Source organism: Arachis hypogaea, chromosome 19, assembly GCF_003086295.3.
Source record: "Arachis hypogaea cultivar Tifrunner chromosome 19, arahy.Tifrunner.gnm2.J5K5, whole genome shotgun sequence".
In the NCBI taxonomy this organism is placed as follows: Eukaryota; Viridiplantae; Streptophyta; class Magnoliopsida; order Fabales; family Fabaceae; genus Arachis; species Arachis hypogaea.
The window spans coordinates 136,040,991-136,056,314 of NC_092054.1; the positions used below are offsets into that span (position 1 = coordinate 136,040,991).

At 35.0% G+C, this 15,324-nt stretch overlaps 2 protein-coding genes across 3 annotated transcripts; both read right to left on the minus strand.

The window, feature by feature from the left end:
• Nucleotides 1-48: 48 nt before the first annotated feature.
• LOC112776318 (uncharacterized) lies at nucleotides 49-9,754 on the minus strand. Of its 2 annotated transcripts, none has more exons than XM_025820431.3 (3): nucleotides 7,240-9,754; nucleotides 1,566-1,840; nucleotides 49-913 (listed from the first exon to the last, which is right to left on the minus strand). In XM_025820431.3, exons 2-3 carry the CDS (start codon nucleotides 1,832-1,834, stop codon nucleotides 355-357), a joined length of 828 nt encoding a protein of 275 aa, XP_025676216.1. In that variant the 5' UTR covers nucleotides 1,835-1,840; nucleotides 7,240-9,754; the 3' UTR covers nucleotides 49-354. The 2 variants fall into 2 exon arrangements, with proteins under 2 accessions (XP_025676216.1, XP_025676215.1); XM_025820430.3 differs by lacking the exon at nucleotides 7,240-9,754 and adding an exon at nucleotides 3,579-4,294.
• Nucleotides 9,755-10,739: 985 nt separating this feature from the next.
• Nucleotides 10,740-14,864, minus strand: LOC112776459 (uncharacterized). The gene is made up of 6 exons (XM_025820624.3): nucleotides 14,461-14,864; nucleotides 13,295-13,783; nucleotides 12,512-12,733; nucleotides 12,361-12,433; nucleotides 11,741-11,848; nucleotides 10,740-11,405 (listed from the first exon to the last, which is right to left on the minus strand). Exons 1-6 carry the CDS (start codon nucleotides 14,575-14,577, stop codon nucleotides 11,038-11,040), a joined length of 1,377 nt encoding a protein of 458 aa, XP_025676409.1. The 5' UTR covers nucleotides 14,578-14,864; the 3' UTR covers nucleotides 10,740-11,037.
• Nucleotides 14,865-15,324: the final 460 nt, after the last annotated feature.

Genomic DNA, 15,324 nt, shown 5'->3' on the forward strand with positions numbered 1-15,324 from the left:
GGAAAGGAAGGACTTAGAGAGAAATAAAATTCATCTCCATTGTGAACATTGAAACAACAACCTAGCCATCCCATTTTATTCCCCAATTTCCCGTCTATTTTGAACTCAGAATCAACTTCAAGATACAAAAATATCATAGCTATTATCAAACTATTGCTCCTCACTCGGGCAAAGTACACTGCCGGAGAAGAAAAAAAAGGAAAATAAAAAAAAGATCTATTGGCAGATCTATTAATATCCATAGAAAACAAAATTCCTCCATAGAAAACAATTAGAAAGTGCAACTCTAGCAGAGGAAATAATGACCTCCAAGCAAGAGAACCAACTTGATAACAAAATTTATAACTTCCCTACTTATAAAAGGAATGGGATTTTCAAATTAGCATCATCACTGTTGTCGTGGTCATTGCTCTGCACAAGTTTCTTTAAGCTAGTCCATGATCTTTTCCGTTTTTTGCTTGCTGTGCCCTGAGTTTTCGATGCTTCTGATTCAACAGACGCACTGGAAGCTTCAAGTGTCTTCTTAGACTTTCTTTTCTTTGAGGTTGTGGCACTTACACTTGATGGGGTGGCTGGACTATCTACAACGGAGACATCTTTATCTGTAACTGATGAAGCAAATGCATCTGCTTCTTTGGTGTTGTCTTCACCTATAATGCCTTTCCCCGATTTTGAAGACTCATGTGTAATGGGTTTTGTTGCTGGTGTTGATACCGATGACGTTTTGGTTTTAGATGGACATAATCCTTTCATATGTCCCTTAGGAGTCCCCCTCTTCACATTGTGATGCAAACAGAAATGGCACTTGTACACTACATTGTTTTGACTGTGTTTATGCTTGCCCCTGTGCTTTGATCTATTCTTCTCAATTCTCACAGTTGAATTGATGCCAGGATGAAGAACAGTTTCACATCTATAAAGCAGTCAAATTACTTGATGTTATGATATTTTACATGAAAACTGTATATTGGTAACCTAGGAAATTGATGCATTAAAGGTTCAAACAAATAAATAACCCAGTCTGCCAGATTTTGTGAGCACAACAAACAAGAGTAAAATGTTCCTTTTCGGGGGGAAAAGAACCCAGTTATTGTTATCATTCCAAAACAAAGTTTAAGCATTTTTGGGGTACTGGAGACCTCATGGTCTCTGATTCTGCCAAAATAGATAAATGAGGACAAAGTGCTTCAATTTATATGATAACAGATGCTGATATTAGCATTTAGTTTTTGTGAATAAATATATAGTAAATAGAGCAACGTGTAAATTAATTTATCTTAAAACTACTAACATAGCACACATCAATACTGGAAGAAGGAATACACACTATTGCAAACAAGTGGCAATTTCACAAAGTGGATTGTTAATTTGAAGCTTGGTTCATCCCAGTGACAACATGGCTTATTGTGTTTTACTTGATGGCTCTCAAATCTTGAAATTTAATCAAATGGTCAAGTTCTAAAATCTAAAAAAAAAGGCATGGAAACACTGACAATATGACAAATAACCTAGATGGAAAACAAAATCCCTAAGCAAAAAAGAAAAGGAAGGTATAGAATCAAAACCTATGGCAAGTTATCAAAGAAGAATCAGGCGTTATTCCATTGGCCTCGGCAACAGTGGCCAAACGCTGCCCATAGAAGGCTCCTAAAGACGGTATCTGAGCCTCATGAGAGGCCCAAACTGCAATCTTTTCCAAGTGCTCAACCTCCACTAATGACCTGGTGGTGGCTCTTGGCTTTTTATGTATTTTTCCTGTGGCTTCTTCCCTGAGTGATACAGGAGTGTGAGGCTGACAAGCCGGGTTTTTAGTTCCTCCTCCTTGCTTCCCCATGCCTTACTGGAGATGAAGCATGAACGGTAGCAAAAATTATAAGAAAATATTTTAAAGATAAGAATGGTAGACGTCAGAGCAAACATCAAGCATAGTTCTTATAGGAACTTTAAACCATGAAAAAGTGACACACGCCTGATTAATTAATTCAAATATACATGAACAAAAGTATTCAGTATACATAACAGCATAACAAGCAAAGCTCCAAAAATTTTGGGATAATAATTATGAAGGAATGGAACAAAAATAGGAAAACCAGTCAAAGAATAATGATGAAAAATCAGTCTCAACCTCGCAAGAACAGGTCAACCAGAATATAAAAGTGTCAAGGTTCAGATGAAACAATTGCAAATCAAGGTTTCGAATTTGAAGCAAAAATGGCATAGTACCAGGTGAATTAACAACACATAACACGGAGGGTGAGTCAAGGCCTAAGATCAGGCCGAAAGGCGTAGTCGATGGGCAACAGGTGAATATTCCTGTACTACTACTTGTTGGTCCCGAGGGATGGAGGAGGCTAGGTACTGCACATGGAAGGTGGCAGCCAGCAGCGACGGATGTCAGGAGGTAACGACGGTGAGTGGCATGGAAGAGAGAAGAGAGCAGATTTGCAGCAAAAACAGGGAAGCGGCAGAGGGGCACAGAAATCGTGCTCGTCAGAACCCCGCAGATTAGTCGGTAATATAAAAAAAGAGAAACTCTTGGGACAGCAATTTTTAGCATAGTTGTAAGAACCGAACCGGTGATCAAACCGGTCAGGTTACTAGTTTACTGGTTTACTGATTCAACCGATAAATTATTGGTTGAACCGGTAACACCGGTTTCACGCAAATAAAAACTGTAATAGCAAAGGTATAAAACAACAGCTATTACAAAATACAAATTCACATCAATTGTTCAATGTTGGAAGCATAACCTATTTCCAACCGTTCAATTCAAAGGGTTCCTGTTAGGCAAGACAAAAGCAACCATATATGCATTCACTAAAATTTGTTTTGGACATAAAACCAGTTTTGCCGACATGTTTTCAAGCCTCAATTTGCCGAATGATTTAAACTATGAGCAACATTGGTACCTAACTAAGACAAATAGCCATGAGAAATTGATGAATGGATAACATGCACTTAACTCAAGTAAAATGGTTGCATTCAACTTGAAAATAACCATTCAATTCAACACACATTTAAAAGCAACACCATAGTAGTTCAACAGCAAATAATTCGACAAAAAGACACAGATGCACAATGGCATAATAGTTCAATAGCAAATAATTTCGATAAAAAGTGCTAGAAAATCCAGCAATCCTTCTTCTAAAGCAAACAGGCATAATGGCATAATCAAAAATTAATAAAAAATCCAGCAATCACTACACTAAACAGATGCACAATAAAAAATTCAACAAATTCAGTAATTTCATAATCAAGAATCAACAAATTCATAATCAAGAATCAACAAATTCAACATAACCAGAAAATCTATTCAGCTATTCAATATTTCCATATCCAGCAATATAAATTCACAGCAATGTTACATCAACAAAAACAACCATAACCACTACAAATCAGAAAAAAAAAACAACAATCTGCCATTAACTAGTTCAACAATATAACAAGTTATAACTCAACAATATATACATAATCAACAATCTGCCATTAACCTATCAGTTATTCACTCCCGTAATCAAATTAAAATCCAACTAAATAATGCAAAAAAACAGAGAACAGATTTCAGTTTGGAGACCAACTTGGATGAGGCAGATCTGGCGACGGAGAGGCAGCACCGCAGTAGCGACGTAGGGCAGCACCGCAGCAGCGACGGAGGGCAGCACCGCAGCAGCGACGGAGGAGACGCGACGGAGGAGACGCGACGGAAGAGAGTCTTCGAAACTGAGAGGGACTGCGAGGAAGAGAGTGTTGGTGTGATGAGGGGAAGAAGAGACTCGAAATTGTTGGTGTGATGAGGTGAGGAAGAAAGGCTTCGAGAGCTCCAGCCTAGGTCCAGGGGTCAGGGCCTCAGGGGAAGGGTATTGGGAATTGGGGTAGCCGTTTAGGGTTAGGGCTTTTTCTTATGCGCCCAAGTTTCACAAAACCGCCGGTTCGCCGGTTTTAACCCAAAATCGGCCAGTTCAAACGGTTCTATCCGGTTTTGTTCCTTATGCGGTCAATTTACTCAATCGGACCGGCCAAGTGACCGGTTTATCGGTTTTTCGGTCGAATCAGCCAGTTCGGTCCGGTTTTTACAACTATGATTTTTACTTTTAGTGCTTGTTTGGGTGTTATTATTTTTATTTTTTAACGTGTTTGGCAAATTTCTAGTAGTAAAAGTAAAATCACTAGAAAAATAAAAAAAGATCTTTTTTAAAAAGCTATAATTTGCATTTTTTTTAAGATTTTTTTTCTTTAAAAAAATATGTTTTTCATGTAATAAATAAACAAAAAGTACTTTTATATTGTTATACCCAAATATAGTTAGTCACCAAAAAAAAATACCCAAATATAGTTGATAGATAAAAAGATCTTTTTGCATGAGATATCCAAACATAAAATTATTTTTACTTTTTCATAAGATCTTTTAGAAAAAGATAATTCAAAAAAAGATCTTTTCTTAGAAGCTCACCCAAATAAGCGTACTTTTTGTCATTATTTAATTAGTATAAATACTAAATTATTATTTTATTAATTTATGTGTGCAAGTTCTGAAAAATTTGGGTACAAATTGTATTGATTCATAAGTACAAAATGTATTAATTCATGTATGCAAAACTCTAGTAAATATAGGTGCAAATTATATATTTCTTGTGTGCAAAACGTCTGTAAATATGAGTACAAATTATTGTTGTCTAAGTGCTGGTCAAAAATGACAATATTTGCTCCATGTAGCATTACTCTAAAAAATATACACCTAAATTATGTTATAACCGACAAAAATATTTTAAATTATTAAAAAATATGACAAAAATATAGTGAACAAAGTTTTCTATGTGGTACAATTTGCACACTTCGCAAATTTAACAATATGAAAAAACCTGATATTATTTTGTTGTTTGAGACTTGGTAAAACTTTTCTAAGAGATGCTTGTGCTTTTAAAAAGTACAAGCACCTCATTTTACGTTTGGTAAATTAAAAAGTCCAAGTGCTTGTGTTTGCGACTTTTAAAAGTTATGGGTGCTTTTGAAAGCACCTAAGTGGGAACTTTTTAAAGCTGGCTTGTGCTTATCAAATTTTATTTATTTTTCTACATATATTTCCCGCTATTATATTATCATTGAAATCCTCGTGTATTTCTAACTTCTCATCCTAACCTTCACAAATTCTAACACACTCTTCATATTTTTTATTTTTCAACCTAATCTTCACAAATTTCAATACAAATACATCTATCACATATTAGATATGAACTTCTATCTATTTATATTATTTTTTTGTACGTTGTTTTTGTATTTTTTCAGTAGATCTATGATGTTTGTTTGTTTTTTATTTGTTCTTTAAAATATGAAGAGGTTGACCTGGTTTACGAAAACCAATCATAAAATTTTTCTTGCATGAACATTAGTCAAAATTATAATAACATGTATATACATATGTAAATATAGATATATAATCATAAGAGTAATTTATTTGAGATATATTTCCCATTTTTTGTGATCTGTAAAAGTGAGCCAATATATAAAATAATTTTTTATTTTAAAATTATTTTATTTTAAAATAATTTTTTTATAATTTTAACATGTTTATTATAATTTTTGTTAACTTTTAAAAGCTATTTTATCAAACACAATCGTGGTGTTTGTACTTATTAAAAATCATTTTTAATTTGATTTTACCAAAGGCAAGTGCTGCAGCTTTTAAAAAGCTATCTTTTTAAAAGACAGCTTTCATAAGCTACTTTCAAAAAGTAAAAACTTTACCAAACCAAGCCTAAGTGGTGTGAAAGCTAGTGAAACTGCTGTGAAAAACGCTGGAATTTAGGCATTTCATTATTTAAGAAGCAGAAGGATTTTCTAATATGTGTTCTTCGGGGTGATGATAACATAAGTATACATGTGAGGAAAAGCCATAAAGAGTACATTCGTATAAATGTTAGTAGGAATGGACACATAGATTGGTTCCTTACAGCTATTTATGCCAAGGTTCTGAGAATACAGTCATCGAATTGCTCTAATAACTGGTTCATTGATTTATTAGTCCAACCAGTCTAACCGTAATTCATCCAAAAAACCGTTTTAGAATAAAATAATAAATAAATTATAAGGTGCTTTATGCAAGTAAGCTTATTAGAAATATGCAAAACTCTAAAAACATGAGAAAGTGCCTGTTGAAAGTTTTCGATTACAATTGTTACCAAATATATATAACCTTTATATATGGCTAAATTTTAATGGAAAAGCATCTTATGTGCAATACATCATAGAGGTCATATTCAAAAATTTTATTAACTGAAAACTCATTAAAAGAACAAATAAAACTCCTTGATTCTTTGGCAACCAAATGATTGGAAAGAGACCAAATATGCAGGGGTTGAGCACTGACATTTGGAGAATTAGCAATACTCAACATCTAAAACAGAGAAAACATTTGTACAAAACTAGATATTAACAATTTATAATTTGTGGAAGCATAGACATTTGCTTATGCTATTGCTGTGAAACATGATCATTAATAAACTTCAATACTTGGAATTCATGTAATTTGTTTATGCTACTGATTATTAATAGTCTAAATATTTTGCATAACTCATGACATTTGCTTATGTTTTTTTGGGAAATAATACTTAATATTCTACAGTTTGTGGAAGCTTTCTTCTCCTTTTAGTTTCTTATTTTTTTTTTCAATGGAAACAAGATTCAACAACAACAAAAATTCAACACCAATAAAAATTCCATCATTCATTTTAATCAGAAGAACTAGGAAGATTAGGATTAGCAGCATCATTCAAAATAGGAGGATTGGCAGGCAAGTTATTATTCACAGATGCATTGTTATCAGCAATTGCTTCTTGATTAATATTATCATCTATAACTGAAATTAATAAATCATTCACAAAATTAAAAACATCAGCACAGCGAGAAAATTAATAGCAGCACAAAATTAATACTACCAACAGCATTCAGCATTCAGCAACAAAAATTATCGTTCAGCAACAAACAGCATTTGATCTGGTTTCCATTTTAGCATTCAGCAACAAACATTACAAAACAGCAACAAGTAATCCCTAATCCATAATCCATTTTTAGCAGCAGCAAAAAAAATTTTTAACAAAAATTTCAGGAATTAAAAAAAGAGCAGCAGCACAAAATCAATCAATTATTTGATTTCCATTAATCCATTCAGAATTTCACATTCAAAAATCAGCAAACAGAGTATAAAAGGAAGAGAAGAACTGAAGAAGTGAAAGCAGTGCTAACCTTCGACGGAGACACGGACGGCGACCGGCGACACGGCGGCGAGCTGCTCCAAGCCTCGAACAGAGAAGCCAGGGAGGACGGGGACAGGGGGAAGGAGGACGCCGAGCTACAAGAGAGGACCTGGGCTACAAGAGAGGACGCGGGGGCGCCAACAGCACGGACGGCGGCGGCACTGCGGCAGAAACGTTGCAGGGAGAACGCAGGGTTTTGGTTGGGTGATTTTGAACTTTGCTTCAGAGTTCAGAGGGATAGTGATAGGAGGGGGGAGAGGGTTGGGGGAAGGAAGGTGAGTGAGGGCTGAACGTTGGGTTTTTTACTTTTTTTTATAAAAAACAAAAATCAAAACAGTGCCGTTTAACAAGAACTGGCCGGTTATCGGTCCGATCCAAACTGAACGGTTTTCGAATGAACGATTATTAGCAGCGAATCAGACCGTTTTTATTGCCGATTCCCGGTTGGATCGGTTCGACTGACCAATCCGGTTCGGTTTTTCGAACCATGATTTATGCTAGTCCGTAAGAACGCAAGAGGAAACTTGCAGAGTAGCTAGCACAATGCAACTGCCATGGATGCTCATAGGGGATTTTAATGACATTATAGAAGAGGAAGAAAAGAAGGGGGAGCACCGATTGACTTTCAAGCTTATCATAGATTTAAGAACTGGATTGAGAAGTGCAATCTTATTGATCTAGGCTTCTTGAGATCAAAGTTCACTTGGAAAGGGAGAGCTAGGAATGATCGGGATAGGTTTTTCAAGCATCTAGATAGAGCATTCTGTAATGCTAACTGGAGAGTGCAATTCCCTGAGGCAAGAGTGGAAGTCTTAACCAGGGTCAGCTCTGACCATCACCCACTGCTAGAGTTGATATTGGTCTAAAACCTTTCTGTTATGAGGCCATGTGGGAGTCCCATCCTGAGTTTGGAAGTTTTCTTGCCTTGCCTGGGAGAAAGGAGGAACTTCTGCCAACGCTCTCAATGTGAAACAAAAATATCTTCGGTGATGTCTTTCAGAGGAAGAGGAGGATCATGGATAGATTGAAGGGAATCCAAACTACTAATTCTTATGGAAAGAATAAATTCTTAGAAAGATTAGAGGGAGAACTGGAAACCATTCTTGAACAAAAAGAAATTTTTGACAACTGTGGTTAGTTGAAGGGGATAGGAATACCAAGTTCTATCATACAAAAACTCTTTTGAGGAGGCGGAGGAACAAAATCCTGAAATTAAGGCGTGATAATGGTGAATGGTGCGAAAACAAGAGAAATTGAAAAGCATGGCAGTAAATATTTTCAAGGCGCTATACCAATTAGATAATCAAAACAGGCCCTCCATTGATGCCATATTCCCCTACCCGAGTATAGAAAGGAGCTATAAGCATAAATTATCTCAAATCCCTTCAGATGAAGAGATCTGCAAAGGAATTTTCAGCATAGGGTCGCTCAAAGATGGTTTTCCAGCCTTATTCTACAAGGAGCATTGGAGCTTGGTGTAAAGAAACGTATATGGCTTTATCAAGATGCTTTGGTAGAACCCTGATCAGATTAATTGCTCTTGTTCCAAAGGTCACAAACCTAGAATTTGGTTTCTAGTTTCATTCGATTGCGCTCTGCAATGTCATTTATAAGTGTTTGACCAAGATAATTGTTGCAAGAATCAAACCGCTCTTGTCTGAGAGAATTGCTCTGTACCAATACAACTTCAAATATTATCAGTGCTAAGGAGATGGTCCACAACATGAAGAGAATAAAGGATAAGAAGATGTTCATGGCTGTTAAGATAGATTTCGAAAAAACATATGATAAACTACATTGGCAGTACATTAAGGAGTGGTTAATTGATTTTGATCTACCAGAGAATCTCATTGATATTATTATGAGCTGTATCTCTCGGGTATCTTATAAAAAATTTTGTGGAATGGGTGCAAAGCTACAGGGTGCAAGAAAATTACATGCCATTGGGTGGGACTTCTTATGCAAACCCAAACCGTTAGGGGGGGCGGGGGTTTAGGAGAATGGATATTATGAATGAAGCCTTCATGTTAAAGCTATTGTGGAGATTATTAAATGAGAAGGACTCTCTTTGGGCACAAACTCTATATCGTAAATACGGGAGAGACTAAAATCTTCTTCAGGGGATGATACAATCGGCTTCCGATTCACCATTGTGGAAAAGCCTCACAAACGCCTGGCATTTTTTAATTAAACATATTTCCTTTTCTTTAGGGAATGTTGTGGAAGCATAACTGGGTTAAGGGAGAGGAACCATTGCTACAACAAGCTGTGGGTGATATAAATATGATTAATCAAAGTATGAAAGTGCGGGATGCTGCAACTGCTGAAGGGGAATGGGATTTTGGATTTCTGAACAAAATCAAAGCCATTCCTCCTCCCAGTGATGAGATTGGTGAAGATAGAATTATGTGAAATCCCTCAATGGCGAATTCACTGTGAAAAGTGCTTACAATGATTTATGTAACTATGGAGAAATACAAGACTACATATCTACAGAGCTCCTTTTGATGCTTGGATCCGATGGAATTTAACATCGGAAATTTGGCCAATCCAAACAAGTGCCATGGATCACTCAATTCATGGCCACTTGTTGGTGGATTTGGAGATGGTGAAATAAGGAAATCTTTTTGAGTGCAAAAATAATTTTATTGGTTTTTTTTTTCATTGCTGTAATTTTTGTTTACATATATATAACGCATACTTTTCTACTAAGTATAAGTGTTATACTCCTTAATAGTTAGATAAATCTTAATTTTCTAATTCGTTGTGTTTTAAAGTATGATCATTATGAGGAATTTTATTATGATAATACAAATTGAATATTATATCCAATTTTAATAATTATAATTACAAATTTTAAGATAGTTTTATAGATCTTTAAACGAAAAAATACTTCTTGAAAAATTATAAAGCTGTGCCAAAATAAACCAAAAGACGGGTAAGAAAAATGAATGATATCTAATGTTACAATTCTTCAAACATTTAAGTCACATTTTAATGGGCAATTTCCACAAACAAATTGTGTTGAGTAAGATAGTATTCCCTTGTCCTAATTGTTAAAAAAGTTACATTTCAATCTTGTTTGATTTTTATATAATCTGGTTTTGGGTTCCATTAGTTTGAAGGAACACAAATATAGTTTGAACATGAGTATATTAAACATATTAAATTTTTAATACACGATTATACACAATTTTGAAATACATAGTATCTATTTAAGCAAAAATTGAGATGGCCTACGATTTTTTTAATAAATCGAATAAATCAATAACATTAAACACAGAATGAAATTAAATTAAATGTTAAAAATATATATTTTTTTTTAAATTGTAAATATTTGAGACAAATTATACTTGACCCTTGTTCATTTATCTCCAACTCCATTAGGGTGTAGACATTATTAAATGTTAATACAAAAACAATTATCAAATAAGAAGGATTTTGACTTAATCAAATGGTATTGCAATATTTTTTAATAATGCATTAAACTTTAGGGAAAATATAATAAAATAAAATCAATAAGAAAATGATATCTGATATCTGATATATTCTCCTACAACAGAGGCCGAGATGGCCTATGATTTTTCACAAATATTACTACAAATTATAAAATGCTTCAATGGCATACATATCCTCCCCTCATCAATTGAAGTCATTTCCACACACATTTAATTTACAAAATTCAGGATTCATAAAATCCTCAACCTTATACTCATTCATCAGAGGCACAATGGCTGCTACCAAATATATTTACCATAATTTTAGTTTCCTTTCCCTTCTTAGCATCTCAATCATCTGAGCTGTATTCACTAGATTCCGGCAACAAGGGAACGGCGGCGCAGCAGAAAGATTCCTTGTCCTTAAGGAGTAAACAACTGCCATCTGAGTTCCATTTCAGGTCTGTTATAGCGAATTGGGATATGGGGACATGGACACAGTAGGCACCAGAGGGTGTCCACATGTACAAGTGTGTGCTTCCGGTGCAAAAAACAAGGCGAGTGCATGATGGATCCCAGGCTGCTGCTTTGATAGGGTCTTTCTGCACTAATATTGAGGCGAGTTCGAGATGTCGAATGTCCCATATCCAAAGTACTGTAGGCATGCTGTCGTTGCGAGTACATATGTATTGGCTATCGTTACTCCATGACAATAAACCTGCAAGACAAATGAATGTGTTTGGCTGTTTAGTTGTACTGGTAGTGGTATCTTACAAGGGCCATGATTAAAAAGTAGGGGAAAAAATTCAATAAATTGAGAGAATCCATATGATTTTGATTTTGTCCAATAATCAAATTTGGAAAGGAAACGGAATCCATATCACTAACTTTTCTTTTTGTTCATAGGTCTGTTAAACAAACTATGCAGCCGAAAATTTGATGTATACAGAGAATCCACATCAACTTCAAAAAATTCTGTAGTTTCTTTTTACATATTGAATTTCGCAACGAAGAAAGCTCTGGCATTTGAAAAATTGGAGAAGCATAGCTTACCTATTCCTTGTTTGGGATTAGGTTTGTCAGCAGGAGGCTTCTGGAATGGTAAACTGATAGGAACTTCCATAACCTCATACCTTACTCTAAAGGGTTCTTCGGGAGCATCTGGTTGGAAAATTATGAGAGGAAAAAATTATTATGAGGAGAAAAAAAATGAAAGAAAACATCCCATGACAAAACTAATTACCAGGGAAAGTTACATATATATATGAAACAAATGTTAATTGAACATCAATTTGCAAGTCCAAACAGCATATGCTTGTTCAACTAGAATTACAACAAATTAAGCATTGTCTTACTAAGTGGGGTCAGCTTCATAGAGCAGGCCATGCCATAATACTTTATCATGAATTTTAGTAAGGAAAAATTTCTATCTGACTTCTTAAAGCTCCTAGAGGAACTCTACTGGCTCAAAAATTATTCCTCAACAGAAGTTAAGGACATAAGAAGATAGAAGAAAAGCCTTTGGAGTCTGAATCAAGCACAACTATTTTGGAATGACTTCATGGCTTGGATTCAAGAGTTTACTGCTTACAGTATTTTAGCAAACAATAAATCAAATAAATCTATGCATAATAAAGTAAATAAAATAAAAAAAATAGAGCAATTATATTTACCATTGTTTCCTTGGGAAAAATCATCACTCAAACACAGTTCAGACATATCAAGGTGCAGTGGTTCATCTACTTCCTGCAAGTTCAGGGACAAGGTAAAGAAATTTCTCATAAACTAGCATATAAACATGAGTATAGTTGGAAAAGGGAATACTTTGAAGACAGCTGCATAACAAGGGGCCCGGAGAGTATATGGGTGCATAAACTCTGCAAATGTCTTCCAAGTTAGATGATTCAAGACCCGCAGCATCTGGTCATAACTACCCACTGCAAGAAATTGACCAGAAGGAGACCATGACACAGTTTTAACACCCAATCCACTTTCATATGCTTGATACTTGGAAAGGCATCTTCCGTCTGGAGAATAGATTAGAACCTATGTCAAACAAAACTGACTAAGTTTTTGGAGAAGGCAACTATATAATAAATCAATAAAATTAACTTCATATGAAAGCAAAACAGCAAGCTATAGCTGACATGAAAGTAGATATGCAACACCAACACATGATATGCTGCCATGCTTGGAACTTTGATTTTAAAATGCAAGTACAATTTGGCTACATGTTGCTAATCAAACATCAATTCTATAATTCGATCTTAGTAGGGTTTATAGGTACTCACATTCATGACGAGATGTCAAAAAACAAATAGTCAAGTTATCGAGAAGACAACTCTGGAAGATGTAAATACACATTGTGTTTCAACCTATGAATGACTACTATTCAATGTCGCCCGCAGAGAAACATATTGTTCTTATCATTATTGGAAACTAGATATGGGGACCCGTGAGTGTTTCTTGAATTCACGAACTTGGTTGAAGTAAGTAATCTTTAAAATCACACCATTTATTTTTCATCTAAAAGAACTAAAACTTCAGAATACCAAATTTCAGAGGCTAGTGTTTGAAAGAAAAATATGAAAAGACAACGGAGGTTACCTTGTATTCAAGTGGCGAATCCCATATCACAATAGCACTATCATCTGGTGACCATTCAATGTCAGCCAAGTCTACTGTGTCGACTGCAAAACTGCCCATGATTTCCCAATTGTGACAAGATAACAGATTTATATAATCCTTGCAATCACGCCTTGTGCAAATTGCTGCAAATTTCCCATCTCTCGTGAAAGAAACTCCCTTAGAGGCGTGCTTTGGCCACTGCACATGAACACAGGCTGTGTTTACCAAAGACCAAACTGTCAAACGCAACTGGAAATCTGACGTAGTGAGTATGTGGCGACTATCTGGGCTCCATCTAGCATAAGCAATACCTGCAGGACCTTCATCTATTTTGCATGTCCATTCAGGTTGGGTCAGTGACCAAGCTTGTATCATCGGTCTCCTATACAGACCACAAAGAATGTATTCAGAATCAAGGGCCCATTCGATATAGCTAATCCTGTCCAAGCAGGAAAACAGCTGCACAACCTGAATGATCCAAAAAGAATTATCAGAAACCAAGAACTAAAAGCAGAACATTAGAACCAATCATCTTAGTCAATGTGCCATATACGACATACTATATGTGATCCACCGTTGAAGTTTACATTTAAACAAGCATCTTAGTTTATCCTATTGCTTTTATTGACATAAAGCTTAAGTTATTCAGAACCGAAGTTCATAAATTTGATCTTAGAAATTCAATGCAAAAACCAGAACATCACAATCAAGAGTTAATGTATATAGAAACCATGTTCCATAGGCTAAATCAAACCATTTTAATTCCCTATAAATCTATATATCTGAGAACTGGGAACAATCCAACTTTGTTTCTCTATTGAATCCAATTACCACAGCAACGTTCTAATTTCTTTCAGAGAAAATAATCTAGATCCCTTAATCCTCTTCCCTTGACACTCAAGCTGAAAATCTCAACACACACTAGCAGAAATCACAGATAGGGAAACCTAAATGCAACTCGACATTCCCAAAAGATCATCTAAACCCCCACATTGTTGCACACGATGAAGTCACAGCTCACAAAAGAAGCCAAACCCACAAAACAAAATCAAAGATTTTAGAATGCTGACACAAATTCACAATAAAAAAGACAAAAAAAAAATGAATGAATGAAATTGAGGTGATGGAGTGAGTGTTCGGAAGACCTTGAAAGAGAGAGTGTCCCGAATGACGAGGCGGTAATCGACGGCTACGGCGATGAATCGAGCATTGGGAGAGAAACAACAAGGACCCGTTTGCTTGTAAGATTCAGTGAACTCCATGGATCCGCCAATGAAGAACAACAAGGAACCAACTATTCCATAAGGGGAGAGAGATGGTGGTAATGCAATTCTGAAAGCGGAACTGTACTAATTGATTGCGACAGAAACTCAGAGCAGAACACTAGATCTGGATTCTGGAACCGTGATCAGAGAATGGTGTCTTTCTTTTCAGAAGAAAAATAATTTTCAAATTTCACTCATTATTATGGAGTGAATTTACCTACATTTGAACTTTGAATATGAAAGGGGCCAAGGGGGACTTAGGGAGAGAGGCAAAGTAAAATACTAAAATTTGATCTGAGCTAATGTAAATTGACATAAATACCCATTTTAAAAAAGTAATTAAAGAATTAAGGAATGCTAATTGTCAATTCTTTTATATCTTGAAGAGATTTTTTGTATTATAAAATAAATAACATTAATTCTTATAACAAATTATAACATCTTTATTTTTTAAGATTTATTTGTTTTTTTTTTTAGTTTTCGTGAAGTTTGTCCATCATATAACCCAAAATTTGCCTAAATTCTCGATAAATTTGTCTAAGTTTTAGGTAAATTTGATGTTATTTTTTATGTTCAAACTTATTCTCAATATTTTATAAATGTCATCGAGTGAGAAGCTTACTTAAGTAAAAAAAATATATTCACCTCTTATTTTACTTTTTAAAATGTTTGGAATATTATTGTTATCGATTTATTTTGATGAAAAAATAGTACAGTTGGGCTACACATATATGTGATTTTTCA

Excerpts from the sequence above, each read along its gene's own strand:
- LOC112776318 (XM_025820431.3), bottom strand. The coding sequence starts at position 1,834 with ATGGGGAAGCAAGGAGGAGGAACTAAAAACCCGGCTTGTCAGCCTCAC. Across the intron at positions 914-1,565 it reads TCTTTGATAACTTGCCATAG|ATGTGAAACTGTTCTTCATC; the intron begins GTTTTGATTCTA and ends ACTGCTTTATAG.
- LOC112776459 (XM_025820624.3), bottom strand. The coding sequence starts at position 14,577 with ATGGAGTTCACTGAATCTTACAAGCAAACGGGTCCTTGTTGTTTCTCT. Across the intron at positions 13,784-14,460 it reads GGGACACTCTCTCTTTCAAG|GTTGTGCAGCTGTTTTCCTG; the intron begins GTCTTCCGAACA and ends TGGATCATTCAG. Across the intron at positions 11,849-12,360 it reads TTTTTCCCAAGGAAACAATG|ATGCTCCCGAAGAACCCTTT; the intron begins GTAAATATAATT and ends TTTTCCAACCAG.